At 46.2% G+C, this 24,882-nt stretch overlaps 1 protein-coding gene across 4 annotated transcripts in view; it reads right to left on the bottom strand.

Annotated features, from left to right (window-relative positions):
- The window catches only part of LOC118774858 (transcription factor COE1-like), a 142,981-nt gene that overhangs the window by 4,365 nt on the left and 113,734 nt on the right, over positions 1-24,882 (bottom strand). For 2 of the 4 annotated variants that reach the window (XM_036524410.1, XM_036524408.1), the window contains exons 11-14: positions 15,693-15,781; positions 5,442-5,507; positions 4,715-4,892; positions 1,981-2,160 (exon numbers count right to left, since the gene is read on the bottom strand). In XM_036524410.1, coding sequence (XP_036380303.1) covers positions 1,981-2,160; positions 4,715-4,892; positions 5,442-5,507; positions 15,693-15,781 — 513 coding nt within the window. Of the gene's footprint in view, positions 1-1,980; positions 2,167-4,714; positions 4,893-5,441; positions 5,508-15,692; positions 15,782-24,882 lie in introns of all 4 variants that reach the window. The other 2 variants (XM_036524409.1, XM_036524407.1) reach the window with 1 other exon arrangement.

The following is a 24,882-nucleotide window of genomic DNA, read 5'->3' as shown; positions in this document are numbered from 1 at the left end:
AGTTGGGGGGTGGTGAGGCGGAGGGTGACTAATGGTGACTGGGGGTCCTTCCATGGACTGAAGGAGACTGCGATACTGAATTAAACTGGGGTGAAGGATCAATCCCCACCCCCTAACACCTGTTGACTGTGTTACTTTTTGTATTGTGTTTGTTTTACATGTAGTACTGTGATATGTTTTGGATTCTGTCACATAGTGGCTGTGCTGTATGGCAGTATACTTGGCTTCCCTTGTCTAGTCAGGTTGCACAAGTTTACTTGTGGTAGGGCTGGTATTGAGTGGTCTCACTGGTCTGGGAGTGTTGTTAGCCTGGTCTGTCACTCACTGCTTATTCAGCTTGAATGGATACACTTCTGTGCTTTTGGGCTGTAAGTCAGTCTGGATAAGTGAAACTGCTACATGTAATAATGTAATGTAATGTAATGTAATGTAATGTAATGGAGCTCTAACCCTGCACCTGCAGGGGCGTATACTGAAGGTCCTATCAGATGAGGTGTGTGGGGATTTGTATACTGGTCTATCAAGCCAGGTCACCTGGAGCTATTTGGGCGAAGGGCATAGATTGTGTAACTGACAAGATTTATTACTAAAGAGGGTAAAATAAAAACTTGGAAAAAAATGAATGTTATAATTTCTCCTCAGACTGATTTTACTGCTTTTATAAAGGATTTAATTTTTTTCTGACTTTAATTAACCGAATACAGCACCTGCCAACATATTTCCAGAAGTCTTTATTAATATAATGCCATGCAGCAACCATTTAAGCCTTGAGTGTCAGGGTTCAGCATTGATTAGAACTTCCTTTAGTTTTTTTAATGTGCAAAGAACATGTTCACCTTGGATGGTTTTATAATGACTGCCATCATTTTTCAGAGGCTATCCGGTATCTTGTTCTCTCTCTTTATCGTTGTTATTATTTCACGTTTAAATCTTATGGCGCGGTCCCCTCGAAACCACGCAATAATGGCATAATCCACTTATGAAGGCCCGACTAATCAATTAATGAAAATTGCAACTACAAAAACCTGCCCCGGCATTGATCGGATGTGTCCGAATGGAGTCAGCAGGGCTCTTAAAATACTTGTTAACATTGTAGAATCAAAGTGCTGAAATTGAATTGCTACTCCTCCAATTAGTTTATTGATTTAATTAAGAATCTTTAATTTAGAGGCTGGGAAAGAGGGCTGGTGTGACACATGTGGTGAGGCATTATGGGTAAGCTTTACTGCAATGCTTTCAATTTCATTTCAGCGGGGGGACACAGGGGCTTTACACTCTTAAAGAGACAGGCAATGCTAAACGGCAACACCTGCTGCTCCCACATGTTTTATGCACATTCTCGACAAGCGTCGATATTTAAGCATCATAATGAAGTGCCTGCCGGGGTCCTTTTGAGGGTTAATGTGACCGCAGGTGTCTGTTTTTAGATTTCCTGTCAGGTTCTCTTCAAACCTGACACCTCCCCACTCCTGATCTTCGTACTTAATAAAACACATTGGCATCAGATGAGAGATTCTACCACTCTCTCTGTTATTGTAAAAGGAGAAAGCACAGAGGGGATGAAGGCCAGATTAAAGACAAAAGAGTGTATTGGGGGGCTCATAAAGACCTAGTGGGGATAGTGTTTGGTCTGCTACTCATGCTGTCATACATGGTGGTGGTGTGTGTGTGTGTGTGTGTGTGTGTGTGTGTGCGTGTGTGTGTGTGTGTGTGTGTGCGCGCACATGTGCTAGTTGCACAACACAGAACATAAAAAGCACAAGTTACAAAGAAAGCCCCGCTTCTCCCACCACTCTTCAAAGACAAACTCATCTTTCCCCTCACCAACACCCTACTTTAGATGGCTATGGATGGAGAACTTTGCCTGAGGGACAACAGCAGCATCATTCCGGAACATCAAAAGAACCCAGCTTCAGCCCCGGCAACAGGGGAGGCCTCAGTGATGGAGGAGGGAGGGCGGGGCGAGGAGGGCCTACTCACTGGCGTAGGGCGAGTTGGCCGCTGACCCGTTGAGGAAGCTGGGCGAGCCGCCCAGGTTGGACATGCTCGTGTTGCCGTAGCCGTTCATGCTGGTGGTGACGGAGCTGTAGTTGGTCTGCTGGGGCGTGGAGCTGGGGACGTAGCCGTGTGGCGATACGCTGCTCGTGTTCCGGGTGAAACCTGCAGCTGGAGAGAGGCGAGAAAGAGGGAGACGATGAGGCAAGAGGACAGAGAGGGAGGACACAGGGAGAAGGGAGAAGGAGATGTGGAGAGGAGGAGACAGGGGAGGAGGAGTTGGGGAGAGGAGATGGGGGGGAGAAGGTGGGCATAGGGGGAGGAGTAAGTGTGGAAAGGAGTAGATTGTGGGATTCAAGAGGTGGGGGCAGGAGGAGGTGGGGGAACAGGGGGTGGGGGGACATGAGAATGTGGTATAAGATTACAGAGACGGGGTGAGATGGGGGAGGGAGATGAAGGGATGATCTGTCAGTGGCTAACAATGCACCTCAGAATACGTTTTTTTTTTTCAAACTAAGCAGGCGTCTACATTCCATATAATTGGTTTACACGCTGTGCTGGTAATGTTTGCTAAGGATACAGCAAGTGTCAGAGGTTTGTGGGACTGCAGGAGCCGTGAGAGCGCAGGCTCAGTTTGTTACTGTCAGCGTCTGCGTGTAGCAGCCTCTCGGGGAGAGCTGAATCAGGAGGGTTCAGCTCTGGCCGTGAGCGCGGATCGATGTTCCTGCATGCATCATTAATATTTCATCATTCTCATTTCAGCACAGCCCTTGGCTGTCGCCCCTTCTCCGAAACGGCTCCAAAGGCCAAGGAGATTCACTCGAACAAATACAGATATTTCCTCTGTGATGTGAAGAAGAATGGGACTGTAGTGTTGCTACAGTGAGAGAGAACCTGTTGCATTATTCAAGTTTAGAGCCTTCGCCAAAGACCGCATGGTCTTTTAGGAATATAAACAACAATGCACTCTCTTTTTAAACAAGTGTGAACCAGCCATCTGTCCCACAACCTGAATTTGAAATATCTCCTATGGCTGAGCTGGTGTCCTAGAAGGCATTGCAAAGAGGCAGACAATGGGAAGACTCAGACCAAAGACACACACTTCTGTGCAGGAGCATCCATCACCAACCTTCCTGATCACGCTCAGTAATGGCTGATTTCAATGCGGGACCAGAACGTTTGCTGAGCACGCCCAGTGAAAGCAGCCCAGAATGCTTACTGAGCATGCTTAGTAATGGCTTTTTTATTGCAGACCCATAATGCTCACTGCACCAAACCAAAGACAGTCCCCACGGTCACTAATTGTAATTTTGTCTCAGAGAAATCCCCTCCAGCCTCCCCACGCTGTCCCTTCTCCTCTTCATGTGATTTTACAGGTCAGTCGCTTAAAGAGTTCCAAAAACAAACCACCAAGAAACAAAACAGTGACAAACACAAGCCGACATCACAAGCTAACTGTGGGTTCATTAACACCTTTGAAAATCTTCCGGCGTGAGGCACTAGACCTTGCCTTTAACAGGTAACACTGTTTAATTAAACATCAGTTTTGCTACTGCCAGGCTAGACTGCAATGCCAAAAACACCAAACAGACTCAGAAAACAGAGAAAAAACAATCACAGCTAAGACAGAGAGAGAGAGAGAGAGAGAGAGAGAGAGAGATGGGGGTGGTGCGGATAGAGAGAGAGAGAGAAAGAGAGTGAGCCAGGGGGAGGTGTAGAGAGACAGAGACAGAGAGAGAGAGAGAGAGAGAGAGACAGAGAGAGAGAGAAAGAGCCAGGGGAGGTGAAGAGAGAGAGAGAGAGAGACAGAGAGAGAGAGAAAGAGCCAGGGGGAGGTATAGAGAGACAGAGACAGAGAGAGAGAGAGAGACAGAGAGAGAGAGAAAGAGCCAGTGGAGGCAAAGAGAGAGAGAGAAAGAGAGAGAGAGAGAGAGACAGAGAGAGAGAGAGATGTCGTTGGCCGTGCCACACAGTGAGATAAAAGTAAAGGCAGACACTGTCACACCGTTGGGATTGGCATGCAGCCAGTTTAACGCACGCTGTTTCAGCAGGCGAAGAAACACAAAACTCCCCAAAACAATTACTCTGCTCCTCTAAATCCTGCTCTGTTCACCATGAGGGGCTACATGTTCCCTGTCTATGTCAGTGTAGAGGGAGCATCACCTCTGTGCTTGAAGAGCAGAGATCTTTACACTAGCTGACTCAAACCATTAGGATTCCTGGTGCCGGGGAGAACCCATGGGGAAATCGGAGAATGTGACGTTTCCCATCATGTTGTCTGTGATAATGTGTCTGTAATGTTTGTTTCTATGTCCATAATAACGCCTGTTCTCTCTCTCACTTGTACTCCTCTCCTCTCTGCACATAATCAAAAACACTACTGTAAATGAATGCTGTTACTTAGCTTAATGTACACCCTTGCCAAGAGCAACCTGAATAGTTGAACCCATTTGGATATTAAGTGTAGACATTCAGGTTAAGTACCTTGCACAAAGGTATAAAAAACAGTCACAGCCAGGAATCAAACCCACAGCTTTCTGGTTGTAAACCCTAATCTGAATTAACCACACGACACAGGTGTCCCAGTTTGGAAGCACAGCAGGCAGAGGGAGTTGTGCGATGTAAGAAGGTGTGTGTGTGTGTGTGTGTGTGTGTATGCGTGCAAGTGTATGTACAGTATATTCATATGTAAATGCACATCACAAGCGATGCACCTCACCCTGGTTGGTAGCTTGCGACGACTCGGACACGTTGACGGCCAGCTGGCCGGGGAAGGAGTTGACCCCCATCATGCCGGTGTGGACGGAGCTGTTCCCCAGGCCCGCCAGCTGGTTGTGGTTCCGCGGCACATTGTACAGCGCCTCCGCGATATCCGCCGCCCGCTTCAAGATGATCTCCTGTCACGACAGGAGTCGCTGTCACAACACTGTCACGACATTCACCACTGTCCCAACCATCCCCAATTGCACCTAACCAGGATTCCATCAATCCCTCATTCTGAGTAATATGCTAAAGGAAGATTCATTTCATACATCACTAAAATTCATTATATGCATCTTCACTATAATTCATTTTATACATATTCAATAAAATTCATTTTATACATATACACTAAAATTCATTTCATAGACTGTATCTTCACTGAATCCATTTCATACATCTTCACTAAAATTCACGAAAAAAATGAAAGCTGAAGCCTGACACTTGAGAGCACACAGTGCATTGCGATAGGCTGAGTCAGAACAACTGTTAAAATCATGACAGTCATTTACAAACCATTTGCTTGGTTTGTATGTACTCATATTTCATTAACAATTTACAACGTGTTATTAACTACAAGCTATTCATTATGAATGGGAGGGCTGCATTAACACTTGAGGCTGGGAGGGCTGGCTCAGTGCTGAGCAATGCTATGGCAGCACACGGAGGAACGCATCTCCCCATACCTGGTTATTATGTGGCATTCCGTACAGTGCTTCCACAAGGTCAGCCGCCCTCTTCAGAATCACTTCCTGCGGCAAGACAGAGAGAGGACTCTCAGCTAAGGTCTAATGAACCTGGTGACTTTCATGGCTTGTCACGAGTTCGGCTTTTGTCCTTTTCCAAACAAGTGCACAACGTTTTCCATGCGGTGTGAAAGAGATCGAACACACATGTTTGGTTTTGATAATAAGGAGGGAACATATAAGACAATTTACTTTCACACTCAAGTTTTAACGCGCATATGGCACAATGGAACATCACTAACAACACTACTTCTCAAAACTATTTCTCCACTACTGTGCCCCCCCCCATCCAAAACAAGACACACACACACACACAAGTCTACAAATAATGTATGGCAACATTAGAGCAGACTTCACTCTCATCTTAGACCTCCCACTGTTTCCCCAGTGGAAAATATGACAATAATTGCAATCATTCCGCTGTCATCAGTGTGTTTCTTAATATCCTTTTTCAACATACAGCGAATTGACAAGCTTTTAAGTTTGAGTGCATGCTGAATGAATATAAAATATTCCATACATATTCAGACTTTTCAGTGTCCTGCACATATCTATGTTTTTGAAACTACTTATTCCATGCCAACAAAATGTCACCTGAGCGATCAGAGACATACGAGCGAGATTGTCATATTCCCTGTGACTCAGCGCTGCCCTTTACTGCACTCATCAAGATCCATGCCCAAAAACCCATGGTAAAGGTTTCCAATGGTGACTTCCCCTGCTATAACAATGCATATTCTATTATACATATATTACTGTGATATATACTATATTTATATCCTATATATACTATTACATCTACTGTTAATACATTATTATAATGTTATCACAGCAAGGAAGAGCTAAATCACATGGTTACAACAACAAAATGTGATAGCTGAGACAATGGCCCAGAACCTACAGTATACAGTGATTCTGAAGCAGCAACTATCTAATGAATAATGAATGAATCAATCCTTGCCACTAACACTGTGACACTATTGACAGATATTAATTTGTGTTTGTGCGTGTGGGTATGTCTGTGGATGTATTCATGTGTGTAGTACGTTACATCTGTACAACACTAGCTATGTGTTATTATTCTGCTAAATTTGTGAATGCAACTCAATTAACAAAAAAACAACAAAATTAATCCAAAACACCAGGAAAAAAAATACTCCAAATTGAAAAGGCAGCTTAAGAAAATGTTGGGATATGATGTTAAGGGTGACTACCAAAGCCTGTTGTCTTTAACGTGAAACAGCTCCAGATAAGCTGACATTCAACATTCCTGTCCTTCTTCTTCAAAATCACCACCCTCCCCCCCCTTCTCTCTCCGTCTTCCTCTGAACAGACACCCAGCTCCTGCGAGGTCTCCTTTTTAAAAGTTAATGCGTTGGGTCCGGGGGAAAAGTGCTTGCAGCGCGACAAGCAGAAAATTGCTCTCGCCTCCTTGTCGTAACCCTCGGCGTGAGCCGGCCCCTCAGCCCGTGTGCACGCGCTCTCGCTCGGTGGCGAACATATTGCCTTTCAATCAGCCCCCGGGACCCACTGCGCGCGCAGCCAGAACACGACGAGGAGGTCAGAAAAGCAATAAAGATTTTAGTGCGCTGTCCAAGGTGCTAAATTCACTCAATAATGGGAAGGCCGCCACTGTGTTAACCTCTCATTACCGGCGCTTTCCAGAGGAGAAACCAAGCGTTCGCGGGGGGCCTGGCCGTGCGCCTGCTTTCTGAGCTCAGAGAGTGGGAGACGCTGGGGGGCCGGGTTGTGTGTGTGTGTGTGTGTGTGTGTGTGTGTGGGGGGGGGGGGGGGGGGGGGGTCAGGCGGGGTAAGTAATGGTTCTGTATGTAGGCATGGATCTTCTATTTTTCCCTAACTCCAAACTTGCGTGAATGCACCCTTCTGAGAAGCCATCAGCCTGAAGAAAATCACAGAGACCGAGGAGTGGGTGGACAAACAACCCTCACCCAATATGACATCACAGTGCCCCCGTAGAGCCAGCCAATCAGCACACACGCATGCAGGAGCTTGTGGCCCTGTTCTGCACCTATCCCCTCTTCCTTATATATTTTCTCCTAATTTCTCCAGTCAGTCCCGAGGTTTCTCCATACCTATCCGTCTCCTTGGTGACGGAGAGTCACTGAGTGCCAAGATCGGATTACTGGGGGATCCAAAACTAGTGCCCAGACAAACAAATAAATGATATTAGTTCCGTCCACCGACTACGACTGCAGCCAATTTCCTTGACAGGGGACCGGTTACAGTAAACCAGAGAAAGTAATGGCAAACAGGAAAGAAACCTGACCCAGGCCTAGATGGCCAGGTCTGGACCGGTCAGCAGCATCATTAACTAGACACTAGATTCCAAACAGCTATCCCTGCATCCTACATATTCATTTGAATGTATATGACTGTATTATCTGTATTATAAAACATAACAACACAGCTGTAATATTCATCTTCCACTAACATTCAAGATGAACTGTAATATTCATCTGCATACACATACTTTGCATACTCTTCCTGATTTTCCACTGCTCACACACACGTGCTGGATGTAAGTGTACCGTTAAATGTACTCACATCTTGTGCATCACTTTGGATGAGAGCATTTGCTCTGGCCAGCTGGCCGTCAAGTGACAATGTAATGTAATGCAATGATATGCTCTGTATTTTCTAGATGAGGGCAATAGCCCACAATGCCTTCTGTCTGAGCAGAATTGACACTCTCTTTGCGCATCTCTGTAGCCACACAGAGCTGCCCCTGTAAACCCCCACCTCTGCCCTCCACTGCCGGGGCTTTTACACCGGTAATACGATACATGCACATTAGCGGAGAAGACGCCGGAGAGAGGAAAAAAAATGCTTATGTCACAAGTGGACATGAAGGCAGGAGGCTTTTACAAGGAAGCCGGGCCTTTAAAAACACGGCTAATTCATCCCGCCGCGCGTTCATTTGCAATTTTATCATGTCCTAATGTTCTATTAGGGCCGTAATACAAGAGCAGGTCAGAGCCATCCGTCTTTCAGGGAAGAGGAAAAATAATGATGTCATGGTTCCTGCGCACCCCCCCCCACCCCACAACCTGTGGGCTTTTATTCTATTAGCAGAGAGGATGCTCCCTCCACACGGCCCCGCCTGCTTCTCTCACTCAGCTGGACCTGCTCTGCGGCCCTCACGTGTTTTCTGTTGCGTCTCCTGCACCAATCACAATTCTCCTCTTATGCTACTGTATCACACTGTTCTGACTCATTTAGAATGTGCAGAGGGCATACGCTGTGAATTCAGGCTGATTCCGAAACACGACGGTGAAGCAGGTTAACTCATTATGACATCATCAGAAGCTGCCCGCTGGGATGCTGACGTCAATACTCTAACGAGTCATCGCGACCTCATCAGAACCTGCCCACTGTGATGCTGACATCACTTCTGTAACAAGAGGGCCCTGCATGGTGATGTCTTGCTTTGAATGACAAAGTGGATTGGGGCAGCAGATGTCCTGATCACTACTTCCAAAGAGTTAGTCATCCTTTCTCTGACTCTTATCTCCAAAAGAGGCCCTGTCACTCGCTTTGATCATGGTGCCTATGCATTATGAGTGGAGACAGTACCATACCATGCTATCCACACCTCTAAGTTCAAGAAACTGGGACAAACCGCACAGCATAAGCAAGCATCACTGTTTTAAAGTTTCTTAAATCCCTGGTGTAATTCTACAATGGTTCTTTTTTCCCATCCATTTTATGCTACATCTGTTATACATTGCATTGCTTCCCTGTAATGCATTCTGTAAAGTGCTTTATGAAATCTGCTACTTAAAGACTGGGATCTTACATATAGTTTGATTGATTGAATTGCTAAACATGGATATGCAAGTTTTTTTTTTCCTGTGGAGTACCCTACTCTTGATTCATGCCAGTGATACACTCAATCTGCTCACACATCAACAGACACTAACAGCTCCAGGCTGCTTTGCTGTCTGTTTTTAGCACACCTTGAGTAGCCCTTGAGAGGGCGATGTGTGCGTAGCTTCCTCTGGGCTCTCATTATGTTAACACTGATCCAGGTGACTGGATTTTCCTCTCTCTTCCAGCAGGAGTGAGGACAGAGGGCCGCGCTCGGGCCTAGCTGAGCGTGTCCCTGCCAAGGAGGGGAGAGCCAACACAGTCACACCTCTCAGGGCTCCTGTGAAGGGCACAGTGTTCATACACACACACAGACACACACATGGAAGCACCCACACACATACACACACACACACACACACACACACACACACACACACACACACACACACTTTCCCCTCAATGCAGACGAAAGGGAGGATGTCTATCACCAACAGGGCCACACCCCCTCATCCTCGGCCCCTCCTCCCTCTCTCAGCTCCATCATATCCATCAGTCACAGTGCTCTTTCCACAAAGTCCCCTCTGTGCATAATTCATACATCACCCTACAGATGCAAAGGTTACTGTCAGACAGTCAACAGCGCCTGGTCTGTCAAAGTCTGTCTCATGAGGGCAGGGAACTAACACTGCCTCTCTGCCTCACCCTACCTTCATTCTCTTTCAAAACACGAATCACAAAAAAAATACCCAGTTCTTTTTTTCCCCCAGACAAAAAATTCTCTATTTGTTTTCCTCACAATTAGCTATTTTATGCTGCTGGAGGTTTATCACATATTTCCTCTCCATGGAATAGATCTTATTGATAATACCTTACTATGCGTAAGTGCAAGGTGCTGCAAGAGGACCTCTCTTTGTTTGCAAACGACGCAGCTTGAACATATGTCATTGTTTTCGATAATGCCAGTCCAGCTGATTTGCTCTCTCTGTGGCCATTGTAGGATTGGAAACGGAAGGTTCTTTTTTTTTTCCCCCATCCATTCCGTGGAGTGCTGTGTGAGGACTCCTTTAAGAGCACTGTATTAAATGAAATCTGTCCGGCTAATTGGATTGGTTCGTTACTCCCGTTCTGCTGTCACGCTGATGTTCGCTCCGTCACGTGGAGGGGACGGCCTCTCCCGAGTAGGTGCAGGGGCTGCCGAAAGACGGGCACTGTGTTGCGTCTCTACGCCTTAGAGGCCCACTCGGTTCCCTGGGAATTTGGCCCGGAGGCGTCTTTGATGGAGACGGTGGAACAGGTGCACGTGGCAAGGGGATACACAAGCATAAGCAACAGCAAACAGGGGGACCGCGGTAAGCGGGAAGGACCGCAGATTGACCATTTTGAACCGCAGCCAAGCCAAGCGGATCAGGCCGGGATGCTCTCTCTCCCCTGTAGCGTTGATGTTCACTGAACGATCAAAGGTCCTGCTTTCCTAATCCCCTCACACGGACCGCTACACTGTCTGCTCAGATCAATCTGTCCCGAAGGCTGCCAGCTTAGAGCTCTGTCTGCCTGCCCGTCAGGCTGCACACTTACACCACACAGGCAACAAACAGGCAACATCACGATCACTTTTTGTTTGGTGTCCTAATTTTCGAAATCCACAGCTGTGCTAATATGTTCACCCATTACCCAAGCAGTCTATAGCATGGAGCCAACCAACAGGCAATATAACAGTCACTTTTTGTTTGGTGCCCCTGTTCAATGTTCACAACTGATCTATCCAGCCATTAACCAAGCAGTCTACAGTGCAGAGCCAACCAGGAGACAATATAACAATCACTTTTTGTTTCATACTCTTTTTAGATGTTAAATATCTCCTGCGATAAACATCCAGCTTGCCTTTTCAGTCTTATTTTCTGAAACTGTTTGATTTTTGATCTGTCTGTGCCATATTTACTGCACAGGCAGCAAACTAACACTTCCATAGTGAATGTGTGATTACACAAACAAGGTGTTGGCCCCTTTCTCCAGACGGACTGAGGCTGCCTGCTCCGCCGCCCACATCCCCCAGCTGCCCCCAAACCCCCCCCGCCACACCAGCCCCTCTACTCTGCCACTGAGCCTGGCAGTAGGGAGAGGCACCGTCAACAAACTGTTATTACCTCAATAAGAAGAGGAAATCAATAGAGTAGAAATGAACAGGCAGTCCAGGAATGAGATGCTGTTAATATTGGAAAGGATGGCAGGGGTGAGGAGGAGGGACATTGCCATCAGGTGTGGGGAGGTGGGGAGTCGGGGGACTGGGGCTGCTGGGAAAAAAAAACAACTGATACACAGACTCCATTGGTCAACCCTGACCAATCACTGTAGACCACACCTTTAAAAGTCAAGTGTGGAGAAATGATGTTCTCTTCCCTTTTCCTGTACTTTTGTTTTATTCTCTCTTTTCTCCTTTTCAGCATCCTCCCCCCTTGCCTATCCCCCCGCCCCCCCAACCCCCACGGTGTCTCAATTACTGTTGGCCGAGCAATAATAAAGTCCAGGCAGCGGCGTCTTCGATCTGCTAACCTGCGAGAAGGCAGCTCTGGACAGCTGACTTCACCATGATGGATCACCAGGCTGCCCTGTGCCTCTCCCTTCTCCGCCCAGCAGGAGACCCGCTGGGAGGGGGAGGGATGAGGGGGCGGGGCCTGCACCACCTCTACAGAATTAACCCCTTCAGGGCCACTTATAATCATGAACAGTGTTGGGAGGAATGTGTGTGGGTTTTCAAGTTGTGGGGGTGGCGGAGCTGGGAGCTCACAGGTCTTTCGCCTGCTTGACGTGAGACTGCGCTCACATGCAGGGAGAGGTGCAATGACATACTGACACACACACACACACACACACACTCTCAGGGAGATGCACACAAGTCGACCACATTTCCTCTGGGACACCTGGTCTGAGAGAGGAAGACAGTTGGGTATTTTTCTCCTCATCCCTCTGTCAAAAACACAGCCTGCCGTTGACGGTCACCCCAGGGGAGAGGGCCGTTTCTCCGTTTGTCGATTTAATTTGAAAGCTGTGGGAACTGTGTGACAGTGTGACAGATGACCCGGGCTGTGACCTGCTCGTGTCGTGGACACTGACCCAGTGGAGCAGAGAGAGGGACGGTGGGTGATCCAGTTTGAGTGGGATGGTCCCAGCTGGAACTGAGAGGGGGGAGCCTGACTGGTTGGGAGAGCAGGCCAGCATTTTAACAGGTTCCGAAAAGCCCACAGACAGCTTCATGCACAGAGGGGGGCATTAGAGGGGTGGTCAAATCTTGCCAGATGTGGTAATGCATGGTTACCGTGGTAACCCAGGTAAAGAGCCTGGACAGCAGAAGTGAGTCAGCGGCCCTATCACTCGCTTACTCATCTTGTGACTCGATGCTGCCCGCGCTGACATCACCACTTCTGCGAAGGCCTGAGCCTTACATCACTTCCTCTTGCTGTCGCACAGCTGTGCATCGTGACAGCTCCACCCCGTCCCCCCGTCCCCCCCCCAAAAAAAACACATGATGAACTTTGTTCAAAATGCTCATTTTCCCTGCCTTTTACGTCACCCACCAAAATGTGACAATGCTATGCATTATTATTATTATTAGTAGTAGTAGTAGTAGTAGTAGTATTATGGGATGTGACAGTGAGTTAAGCTGCAGCTAGTGGCAGTGGAATGGTTGCTTCTGCGAGTGTTTGCTGGAAGGGGGGACCAGAAGCGTGCAGTTGGCCCCGTTCCCAACACACAGTGCTGATGCTGAAAATTTGAGGTTAATGTGAGCTAATGGAGTGAGACATGCGTTTCTCTCTCCCTGCAGACGGCAGAGACATCAGCAGACAAATGACACGTGGGAAACTTCGGCCAGCGGAACTGCCTCTCGCAGTCTGTCTCTGTCTCTGTTACAGAATGACATAAAACATCCTCATTATACTCTGTGTACACTGTCCAGGGAATCATCAAAAGAAAGCCTTGTGTGCAAGAGGGTGGCATTTTAACCATGGGAGTGAATTACAGAGGTCATTATGTAAATTTTCTCTGACTTTGCACATGGCTTCACTACTCAATTGTGGACACGTGTTATTTTCCAAATGCGTCTTTAGTAATAAACCTGCAGTCTTCCTGTCTTCCCTGCCCAATACTGGGGTACTGCTCTTTGTGGTGCAACACACCCAGACACCCGCTGTCACGGCTCTAAACAAAAGGATGAGATGAATGCGGGTGAGGGCTTGTTACCAGGGTAACCTGACAATTACCGGAGATGATTACATCACCACGTAGAGGCACGCTTGCGTGCGACAGCTGCCACACCCCAGATGGAAGCCGGGGTGTGTGCAACAGCCAAAACCTGTAAGGCGCAATATACACAGAAAAGAGACAGAGAGAAGGTGAGAGAGAGAGAGAGAGAGAGAGAGAGAGAGAGACCACAGCACTGCAATAAAATAAAATCGGTCTTGACTCAGCCCTGCTTCTACTGTTTTTTTTCTCCAAGCAAAAACACACAAAACAAAATGCCAATATACCATCTATCAACGTGTTTGTACTGTAGAACTGGGTTCTGTCCCTCTCTCTCGGGATATATCTTCAGATCACTTTAGTATCCGACCAGCATGAAGCTTCAGTACCTCTTTTTATAGGCATTGATCGCTTCTGGGTCTGAGGGTGTCATTAGTCAGGGGAATTCTGGGTAAAATGAGGTAATAAAGAGGCAGGCGAAAGGGAGAAATCCACAATGGGAATACAAAAGAAACCGAGGGAAGCCTCTGACTCCACAGAGCTGATCATACTGTCACCAGAGATCTATCCATCTGGGAAGTCCTCAGATGGATACTATGGCAGCAGTGTAGCATCGCAGTGAGGAGCAGGGCTTGTAACCGCAACGTTGCTAGTTCGATTCTCCGCTGAGGTGCTGCTGCTGTACTCTCGGGCAAGGTACTGAACCCACAACTGCCTCAGTACATACCCAGTTGTACAAATGGATAAAACTGTAACCTGCGTAAGTTGCTCTGGATAACAGCGTCTGCCAAATGACAACAATGTAATGTGATGTAAAATGGTTAGTCTTCAGTTGCCCTTTGACTGGACAAAATAACAATGAACAACACACAAGAGTGACGTTTTGGGTGGAAGTGAGGGGAGGCTAAAATAATTTATAATCATTTTTTTACTCCTCTGCCAACTGGTACGGAACTGGGTAGACCTCAGACAGCATCCACCCCCCACTACTGTAGGCTTGCCTGCGGCTGCTGAGGACTCAGGCGTTCCTTCACACAGCCTGGTAGCTGTTCATCAGAAGCGAGCTGGACTTACATGTCTGCCAAATGGCACACACGATGCAAGAGCAGCGCGGTGATGTGGGCTTTACAATCCAAATCCTCACCAAGATCCCAAAGGCCCATCATACAGAAGAGGCAGCCGATGTTCAGTGCAAGATAACGTCCTTGTAAGGGAGGAATCTCAGTACACACACTGGAAGGCCAGGCCTGCGAGTGTCGGGGGTATCACCGCACACTCGCCGTAATGACTCCTTTTACCCCATTATATCGTGCACTCCTCCCAGGGCTCAGGGGTACGAGGCATGGAGCACTGTGCTCCAAGATAAAGCGCTGTGCACTTACTACTCCCAAAGGATCAATTTACACAGGGGCTAGAGGAGCACAGCATGGACCACAGAGGCAAAAACAAATAAATGCAAAGCCTCGTTCTCCGAGTGCATCCATGCACAGGGAGAAATGCCAGAGAACAGAGCCGCAATGCTATTGTTCCCTCTGTGTTTGAACTCGACATTCACTTGCAACATGTGATTAGTAACACATGTTTAAGAATGTTGCCCCCACTGCAGTGGTTCTGGAACTCGGGAGGGATTCCACCACTGCTCTTGTGGACAGTGACAGCACTGTCTTTGATGTCTCAGCTCTGCAGCTCGGCGGTGATGGGAAGAGCAGTCGGGGCAGCTTTGGTCTGAAAACCATACGAAATGCACACGGCTACGAGAGCCAAACTCGTTTCTTTTCATTACACACACACTGCTGCTAGCTGACACATGTAACGGTATGGTCACGCACACGCAATCTGAAACACATATGCAGACACACATTCATACACACACACACACACACACACATATACACACACACACACTTATGTGATCTCTGCCACATTAAAATTAAAACATGACCCAACACTCAGAGCAGCCAATGAGACAGACTCTGGCCTAAGATGGGGGTCTTGCACAGTCAGCGCTCCCTTGGGCAGCCTTCACAGTTTACTCCAATTGCAACACTCGCTCCGCAGCCAGGGGAGGGGGCACTGGTCAGAGAGGGTGATACCCAGGGGGGTCACCCAGGGAACAGGGCGGACCTTTGGCAAGCGCTCTGGGTCTCCAGGGTGCCGAGGGATGACTTTCTGGAGTCTCTGGAAGCCGTAGTCGATGGTGGGTTCGTTCAGCGCTAAGGGAGACATACACAGGAGAGGGAGCAACATTACAATAATGTTTGAAAAACATCACAATAACGTTCTAACATTAGAAACCCAAGTGGGAGGAACATTACGTTTCTCTTGTGAATGATGGTGAAATATTTCAAACAAGACCAGAAGGAATATTGTGATAACATTTAAAAAAATGTTTACAACAGTAACGTTTTCACACCAATCAGTGCAAGAGGTTGCTGCCTCACCTCCTGGCCAAGAGTTATTTCCCCTGATCACTTTTTTTATGCCCCTCTTACCACATCACACTTTTTCTGCGCAATGATAATTATACACACACTGGAGCCACCGGAACCAGATGACCTTTTTTAATGTCCCACAGAACCACATGTATTAAGCTACAGGGCAAATTGATGCTTGCTTTGTCCATTTAAAAACATTGTTTCAAATGCACAGAACCAAGTTTTGTCAAAACTTTAACAAAATGGATCTTGTTAACAACTGAAGACATTGGATGATAATGGCGTTTCAATCGTATGATAATGCAGCTTCAGTCGTGAAATTGCATAAAAATGAGTCACCGTCAAAGGTATCACACACTACAGTTACAATCAATGGTAAAACAGCGATAAATAGGAAAGTGCTGTACATTTAAATATGTGATCACGCTAATGGAAACCATTTCACATCTGCGAGAAAGGAGATCACCCTTGTTTGTATGAGCAAGTGTAAAAAGCAGGCAATCTGGGGATTTGAAAGGAAATTTTTTCCTTCACATTTATTGCTGCAATTATGAGGATAAACCCTTTATCTTGTCAGAAGCGAGAGATAAAAGGCTGTCAGTCAGACCCTTGTTGAGGAATGATGTTCACTGGGCCCTACTGACAGCAGTGACGTCTGTGATGGCGGAAGAGAAGGAGTGGATGACCGTCACTCCATTTACCCAAGAGTGTTGTTTTTGAGTCCCGTGAAAGAACCATTAAAATGTCCAAAAGAAAAAAAAAAGAAGCTAAAGACATTAGAGGAAAGAAGTTCTAGGGAGAAAAAACTTTGGTGAATTGTGATATTTCTGCGGTTGATGAGGTTTTTGCCCATGCAAAAAGAAAACAGCTACTGTACAGCTGAAAGCTTGAGCTCAGGAACTCAGAGACTCTCCAAAGTAGTGGGGATGTTCTTTTGTTTAATATCCAACCAACAGGAAAGAGCTATGGTGGGGGGGGGGTTCACAAAGATGGATTTATTTCATTACAAATAAGATGATTTTGTGCTATTGATGGGATGTCTTTTCAAAGGTGAACTCTGGAACCCTGGAAAACACTCCAGTATTGCAACAATAAAACAACCTCTTTGAGACCCATACCCCTTTGACACAAAGACAAATCCAGCTTTAGACGGTTGCTGTTAAAATAATGGTTGACTGAATCATAGGCCAATATTTGAAAAGGAATCTGATAGGCTCTGTAAAGCCAAACGCCCCCAACCTCCCCACCCCACCCCCTCGTCTCCAGTCAGCCCAACCTCAGACCTTCGAAAGCGCCACGCTCGCATTCGTGTTTTCGTAACCCTCCGTGCCTCCGTCAGGACGCCTCACGGTGTTTTCAACCCAAAACCATGACCCTCTCCTCTGTGGTGGCACGCTATTTGCTTGTCTGTTTGTGTGCTGCGGTCCCGCGTGGCTCCCGGGGGTGGGGGGAGCAAACGCAAACGCTTCTCTGCGAACCATTAAATCCCACAGGAGGAACTGGGGGGGTGGAGGGTGGGGTGGTTGAAAAGGAGGACAGAGGGAATCAAGCTGTAATTGAGTGGTCGTGAAGGTGACCGGAGGACGATAAAGGAGTGACGGCAGGTAAAGCTACGTGCTGTCTTTGAGTAGCAGCAGCAAACGCAGTCCCTGTTACGCCTAAGCTTACGGTGCTATAATTAGTCTTGTTTGTGATGTCTCACGCTCAGGGGTGAGTAAAAAACATGGCTGAGAGAGAGAATCTCTGTTCTGATTTGGGACACTTTTCGTTGCTGTGTCTCGATGGTACACGCTGACATACACGCACTCATATGCTGGCACAGAGGGACACACGCGCCAGCGCAAACTAACATGAAACACACACACACACACCGACCCGATGACACAACACTAACACACCAGCGCAGTGCAACACCAACACACACCAGCCCAATGACACAACACTAACACACCAGCGCAATGAAACACCAACACACACCGGCCCAATGAGACAACACCAACACACACCGGCCCAATGAAACACCAACACACACCGGCCCAATGAGACAACACTAACACACCAGCACAATGAAACACCAACACACACCAGCCCAATGAGACAACACCAACACACACCGGCCCAATGAGACAACACTAACACACCAGCGCAATGAAACATTAACACACACTAGCATATCCAAGGGGCACAGGCAATTATATCAATCCCTCTAAAATGATCATTTAAAGGGACAGAGATAAAAATGCACTGTCACCAAGCTCATCTCTCCCTCAACTATAGATTGAAACTTAGCCATGTTTCTCATTAGATTATTTCAGAAAATTAACATTCCTGTAAATAGCAGAACTACTTGGCTATAATGACATATTTTATGTTTAACCTTACAAAAAGGACTATAAGCATTTGGTGGGAAAGTACGATTCATGCAGTTATGAGTGAGATTAATTCCCTTTGAAACCAGGCGTCTTGCAATAAAATCAAAATAATTGTTTCTCTACCCATTTCTCTTCCCCATTTGGTGTTAAAACTGCGTTCATTAATTCCACAGCACTTTGAGACAGTAAATTTTGGGATTATGAAGGAAAGAATGGATGTTATTAATGTTCAGAAGTTCACTGCCAGTTCATACATTATCATAAAGGATAAACACTTTGTGTGAGCCGAAGTGTGTCTGTGATGGAGTAAGCCTGTATTGGATTGTGTCTGTGCTGAACAGTGTCTGTGAGTAAGAGTGTATCAGCTGCATGCATCTGTGCTGAAGAAAGCCTGAATCAGACTGTGTCTGTGCCCTCACTAATTCTCTTTCAGTCTGTAAGGCTAAAACGGCCTAAAAGCATGCACAATAAACCACAAACATTGTTTCGGGGGTATTAAAAAATTATACCGTTTCAAGAAATGACAGGGGCCAAAAGCAGCTTCGTGATCTCCCAAAGCCCCAGAGAATGTCACAGAGGCAATCCAAGACCTGGGGCGACAATACATCATATTTAAATGGGCTTCCTGTAATTAGGGGGGCACAGGGTGCGTGGCTGCGTGAGGCATGGGACGGGGGGGCGTAACAAATAGAGGCGTTAGAGCCCCATTAATGCGCTGATATGGAGACGGATGGCCCCCGCTCCCCCATGTAAACAACGGCGCTGCAATTGTAGAGGTCAGCGGCTGTTTGCTCCTCCTTATTGCTATCGATTTCCTGATTCCATCCAATCTGCACACCGGCCAAGCAGATAATACATACTTACAGGGAGATGGAGGGGAAGGGGCTTTCTGCCCCAAGCCGAGGGGGGTCTTGAGGCACGAGCAGAACGCAGGAAGCGGTAAAGACGAGATGACAAGATGCAGCCAAGTGGGGAATGTCAGGCGGGTGACTGACGGTTGAGTCATGCCATATATGGCACTGATGCCACAGCATTAATGGAGGATGTGCAGTGCTCTGGTAATCGATCCACCGCTGTAGTTTTTTCCCTCAGGCTTGGTAACGTGCAGCACGATATCAAACCGTCTTGTTTATTTTTGGGTCTGAACGATCAATGGTAGGGCCTCGGTTTCACCGTGTACGGACACTGTGGAAGGACTGCGGGAAAGTATCTCCGCCCACGTGCCTTCTCCGAGAGAAAATAAAATAAGACATATGAATAAAATAAGAAAGAAAAAAAAAAAAACAACCGCGCCCCCTGGAACGGGCCGGTTACAAAATGTCCGTGTTTATCTGGTCTGAGGAAATGCGATAACCTCTCCTCCGCTGGTGCCACAGTGAAGAATGGAACAATAAACACTCTTTGTGGGGTTTGTTTATATTCTAGAGGGGGGCTCTTTTTTGGATTTATTTGCAATTTTTGGTGCGAGTTGGGGTGTGCAAGTCACCGTGCTGGCGCTCAGAGCAGCCGCGCTATGCCAGGAGAGAGCGCGAAACAATGGGAGAATCCAACACCACAGACAATGATTGATTCCTAGCCATTCGTTCTAGGCAGTGGAGGTGGGGAGGAACAGAATGATGTTAGAACAGCACCTTGCTATGAAACCATGCCTTCATACATTTTACTGCATGTCTAATGTCAATGTACAGGTATCAGTGTAAGAGGCAAATGAAGGCAAACTATGACCAAGACAATCAGAGCCAACTACTACAGCATACAGGATTGCATAAACTGTGGCTATAAGCACATATATTGAAATAACTGTACATATGAAATTAATAAACGTAGTAATCATTCTGTGTCCACTTAGTAAACATGTAAAAAACGCACGGTAAGTTTTGAACCTCGCTTCCTTTCCTCTCATGCACCGCCAGGAAACAACTGAATTTCCAATTAGATTAGAAAACTGAAACCCCCCAAGTCAATATGTGTGTGTAGATATCATATAAATATGAATACATAAGTTCATGAATGTGTGGCTGAATTAAAAAAAATGCAGAAGTGAGATCTGCCGTGATGCTCTGTTGAGCGACCTCAACCTGACTTTCTCCAAATGTGGAACAGCTCAAACCACAACAGCGGTATTTATAGTGGAGCAGATCGGAGTTGTTTTAACTGCTGCGCTGTTATTCTCTCATTAACTTAAGACTGAGCTGCGGTTTATGGTTCTTTCTGGACTGCATTAACGGTTTTTATACATAAAAAAAAAACATGAGAAGTACAGCGTAACACTGGAGATTTTCTCCAACTGCTTCCCCATTTATGATTTGAGGTTTTCACAAAAAAAGGGATTGTTCTTATGGTCGGAAAATGAATTTTTTGTTGTTATTTTAAAATAAAGTATTCACAGAAATTTAATGGTTAAGTGAAATTAATCATATGCTTGTCATTGAAAATGCTGAAAATTGTACCTTGTAACTGAAAAGTGTACCCAGTTACATCCCACCATACTTTAGCAAAGAGTTAGGCCTTTTATTATATATAGATATCTAAGAAATGCTAAGACTAAATACATAGATTAAAACATCAAAAAATAAGCAGATAAAATTAACCCATGTGTTCCTTTTTGTCTGTTACAAGATAATCAGCTATATGAATAAATATGGGCACTGTCTATACACACCTGATTTACTGACTGATTTACTCTGGGACAACAGTAGAATATGAATAGAATCAGGCCTGTGTTTGTTTTAAGATGGACAGTAGTCCAACTGGCCATTTTTATTACGGCCTATGGGCTGGGCAGTCTGCTTCTGCCTCCAGCACTCTCAGGATGTCATTGGGCATCACTAAAATCACACACTGAGAAAATGATAACCTCTAGTCCTCTGTAGGGGGAAAAAAGAAACAAAACAAAAAAAAACATATATAACCCCATCAGATCAAAAGGAGTAAAATGTAATGGCAATAAATATGTTTTTTTCTCTCTCTCCCTCTCTCTCTCTCTCCCTATTTGAAGGATTCCTTGCAATCACAGGGATCAATGCTCATTGAAATTTCATGAGGCCAGATCCTGGGCTCCTCATGTTTCCCAATAATACCCCTGGGTGGAGAGGGGGAGAGGGGTGTGTAGTGGCGATCTTGCCGAATTCAACCTCATCAAACAGGTCACAGTGAAGCACTATTAAGACGGTGCCAAGAGAAATGTCTCAGACAAAGAAGAACAGCAAAGAAATGTTCCCGTGAAATTTCGTCACAGACAGAGCACACCTGCAGAAAAATTCTGCAAACTGTATAAAAATACACACACGCGCGGAAAAAGCAGTGCTATTTTTTCACCTCTTTCCTGAAAAGAGGGTAGGGCAGTAGCACTTCTGAGAAATTGCACTGATGCAGATCAGAGACAGATTGAGACCAAGATGTAGAGAGAGAGATGGAGCGAGACATGGAGATCAAGAAAGAGAGAGAGATGGAGAGCAAGAAGGAGAGAGAGACAGAGTGAGAAGGAGAGACAGTGAAAAGGAGAGAGATAGACAGCAAGATGGAGAAAGAGACAGAGAAAAGGAGAGAGAGATGGAAAGAGAGGAGAGATGGAGAGAGAGAAACAGAGATAGATAGAGAGCTAGAGCTCTGTTTTTCCAGCATCATGACACAGTATTAGGCCCTTGTGGCTGGGGTAAGGTCTAAATTTCAGTACATCCTGTCTTGAGCTATCAACACTGACTTACAAGGACATTTTCAGTATTGCTGGGACATTTTGTTGGCCTCAGCAGGACATTTTCAACTTTGTCACAAACTTTTCAGTATTAGTTGGACATACATTTCAGTCTCAATGTGACATGCTGTCATTCTTAACAGGACATTTTCAGGTTTAAACACAAGCCTTTCACCATTAGTGAGGCATGGCTTTTTCAGTCTTAAATGGAACATGCTGTCAGGTCATTCTCAGTTTTAACAGGAACTTTCCCGTTTTGGCAGAACAGTGAGCCAATACAACATCCCCGGATGACTAAAAATGTCCTTGTGAATCTGGGTTGTTAGCCCAAGTGATTTAATGTCCTGTAATATATATGTTACTGATGATGGTGCCTTACAGCAGAACTGCCCGGACCATGAAGCCTTTGGAGCTTTTCATTAGGATCAGGCCTGGCAGAGCTGAACAGTGAGGGGGTTGATTGGTGCAGAGTCACAGACTGAAGACCCAGGCCACATCTTTGCAACCCTATCCAATCATGCCAGTTACATTACATTATTGTCATTTAGCAAATGCTCTTACCCAGAGCAACTTACTTAGACTGCAGTTTTTTTTACATGTTATCTCTTTATACAGCTGGATGTTTACTGAGGCAATTGTGGGTTAAGTATCTTGCCCAAGGTTACAGCAGCAGTGCCTGGTGGGGAATCGAACCTGCAACCTTTGGGTTACAGGCCCTGCTCCTCAGCACTATGCTGTACTGCTGCAAGTCGTCCTCTCTTTAGCTGTGCAGTCTTATTACTGTACGGTAGGTTGTGTTGCCATACTGCATGAATGAAATGGCACACATGTACATGTGCTTATGAATTTACTGTGGTCTGTATATCTGTACAGCAGCTGTGGTTATCACTGTGGCTGACAGGGCTGACGTACGCTCAGATGTTTCCGGTTGCATTCTGTATGTTCTGCTGTCACTGTGCCTGCATTAGATACGCTCCTGCACTCGCACTATGAATGCCGCCTTGGAAAAGAGCACCCGATAAAATGACAAAATGGAAACACGTAAATGGGTCTCGCCTTTTAGCACTGGAGCGGGCGGTGCAAGGAGCTGCTGGTACCAGTGGGATGACGAACAGAGGAATTCAGTGCTCCCTCCCTTCTCTCCCTCTCTCTCTCTCTCTCTTTCTCTCTCTCTCTCTCTCTCTCTCTCTCTCTCTCTCTCTCCATCCTTTCATTCCCCCTTTCTTTTTTTTCCCCTCGCAGGTCCGTGTTTCCCGGGTGTGATCTCATATGCAGCACACTGGGGATCGATGCACTCAGCTGTGTGACGCTCAATAGCCCTGAATTATTGCTTCATTTTTTTTCTACCCCCCCCCCCCCACCCCCTTATTATAGATGAGTTATTTTTTTCCACCCACACCAACTGGGGATCAATACCTCACAATCTAATTTTTATCCATTTTACCATAAATCCTGCCGAGGTGTTTATCTGGAAAATCCGGCAAGCTAAATAAGTCATCGCTTATGCAGGAATGATAACATGCACATTGACAATTCATTCAGTTCTGAAAAGGGACCTCTTGTTTTTTCTTATCATCATCATATGCAAAGACTGTATTGGCTGTTATTACATCTACACTTCAGTTGCTCGATTGGGATAAAATAAGCACATCGGTTTCACAGAGCGAAACCTACATGTCCCGTTTTATACTGTGACACACTGACGGTTTTTCAAACCAGATGAATCTTAATTATATCAGCACACACAACACATTTCTTTGACATCATGACAGTAGCTATGCACTCTGGAAAGGTCTATACACACACGACATCAAACTATCTGACAGATCATAATGTCAAAGACTTAACACTGTTGAAGCTCAAGAGCACCCAACACTTTTAATCAACTACACTCCCCCCAGTGAGACACTGCCACAGACAGCTCACAGTCTGAAAAAAAACAGCTGTCAGTCTTTATTGCCTTTATTGTCTGTGCCTGCTGTCGCTGCAGTAGCACAAACACTCTCCCATCAATTAATTAGAAGGGTAGAGAACATGAAGGAGGTGAGGTGAAAAGGAAGCAGGTGCCGTGAACAGGAAGCAGGAGCAGTGATCATTCCAGGAAAGGCAGGCAGAGGGCAGATTCCTGTGATCTATCCATTTACCTACCTACCTATCAATATTTTTTTTCTGTATGTCTACCTACTTATCTGTCTATCAGTCTACACAAACACACACAAAACACCTTAGTAAGTTTGGCATTCCATTCCAGACTTCTGTTCTTTTTTATCTTTTCTTTTGCTCTAACATAGTACAGACACCTGTTCTAGCAGCTCTGAGTCATATCTGACAATCACCTAATTAGGATATGGGGTGGGGGGTGCAAAAATACCAATAATTTGATCAAATAGGGTCTTTTAATATTGTGCCATGGTGCCTGTATCCAAGCAAAAGGCGCTGTGCTGTGAACAGGGCTAATTGACTGCTACGATCGGGAGCTCATTCATCAAACCCCCCCCGCCTCCCCAATCCATCGCGAGTGCTCGGCTCTTTGAAACCATCATTAGCAGGCTGCATTATAACCCTGCGCCGTGTGAGAAACATACGCAAGAGAGGGACGCTCCAACACAGTCCACACGCACCCGCACGGCAAACCTGCCAGTCATGTATCCAGGAATGTCCCAAACGTGTTATACCAGCGAAGCACCAGCTGGTATACTCACGGCCCCGAAAGTAGCCGTTTTAATTGCCGTCGGCGATCGGTTTTAATCGCGCAGGGTCTGCCCGTGTCTAACGAAGCAGAGAGCATCTGTGGAATTAAGCCGGGGCGACGG

The sequence above is a fragment of the Megalops cyprinoides genome, chromosome 3, assembly GCF_013368585.1.
Source record: "Megalops cyprinoides isolate fMegCyp1 chromosome 3, fMegCyp1.pri, whole genome shotgun sequence".
NCBI classification, from domain to species: Eukaryota; Metazoa; Chordata; class Actinopteri; order Elopiformes; family Megalopidae; genus Megalops; species Megalops cyprinoides.
Note: the sequence above shows the minus strand (reverse complement) of the source record. Positions and strands in the feature narration are given on the sequence as shown.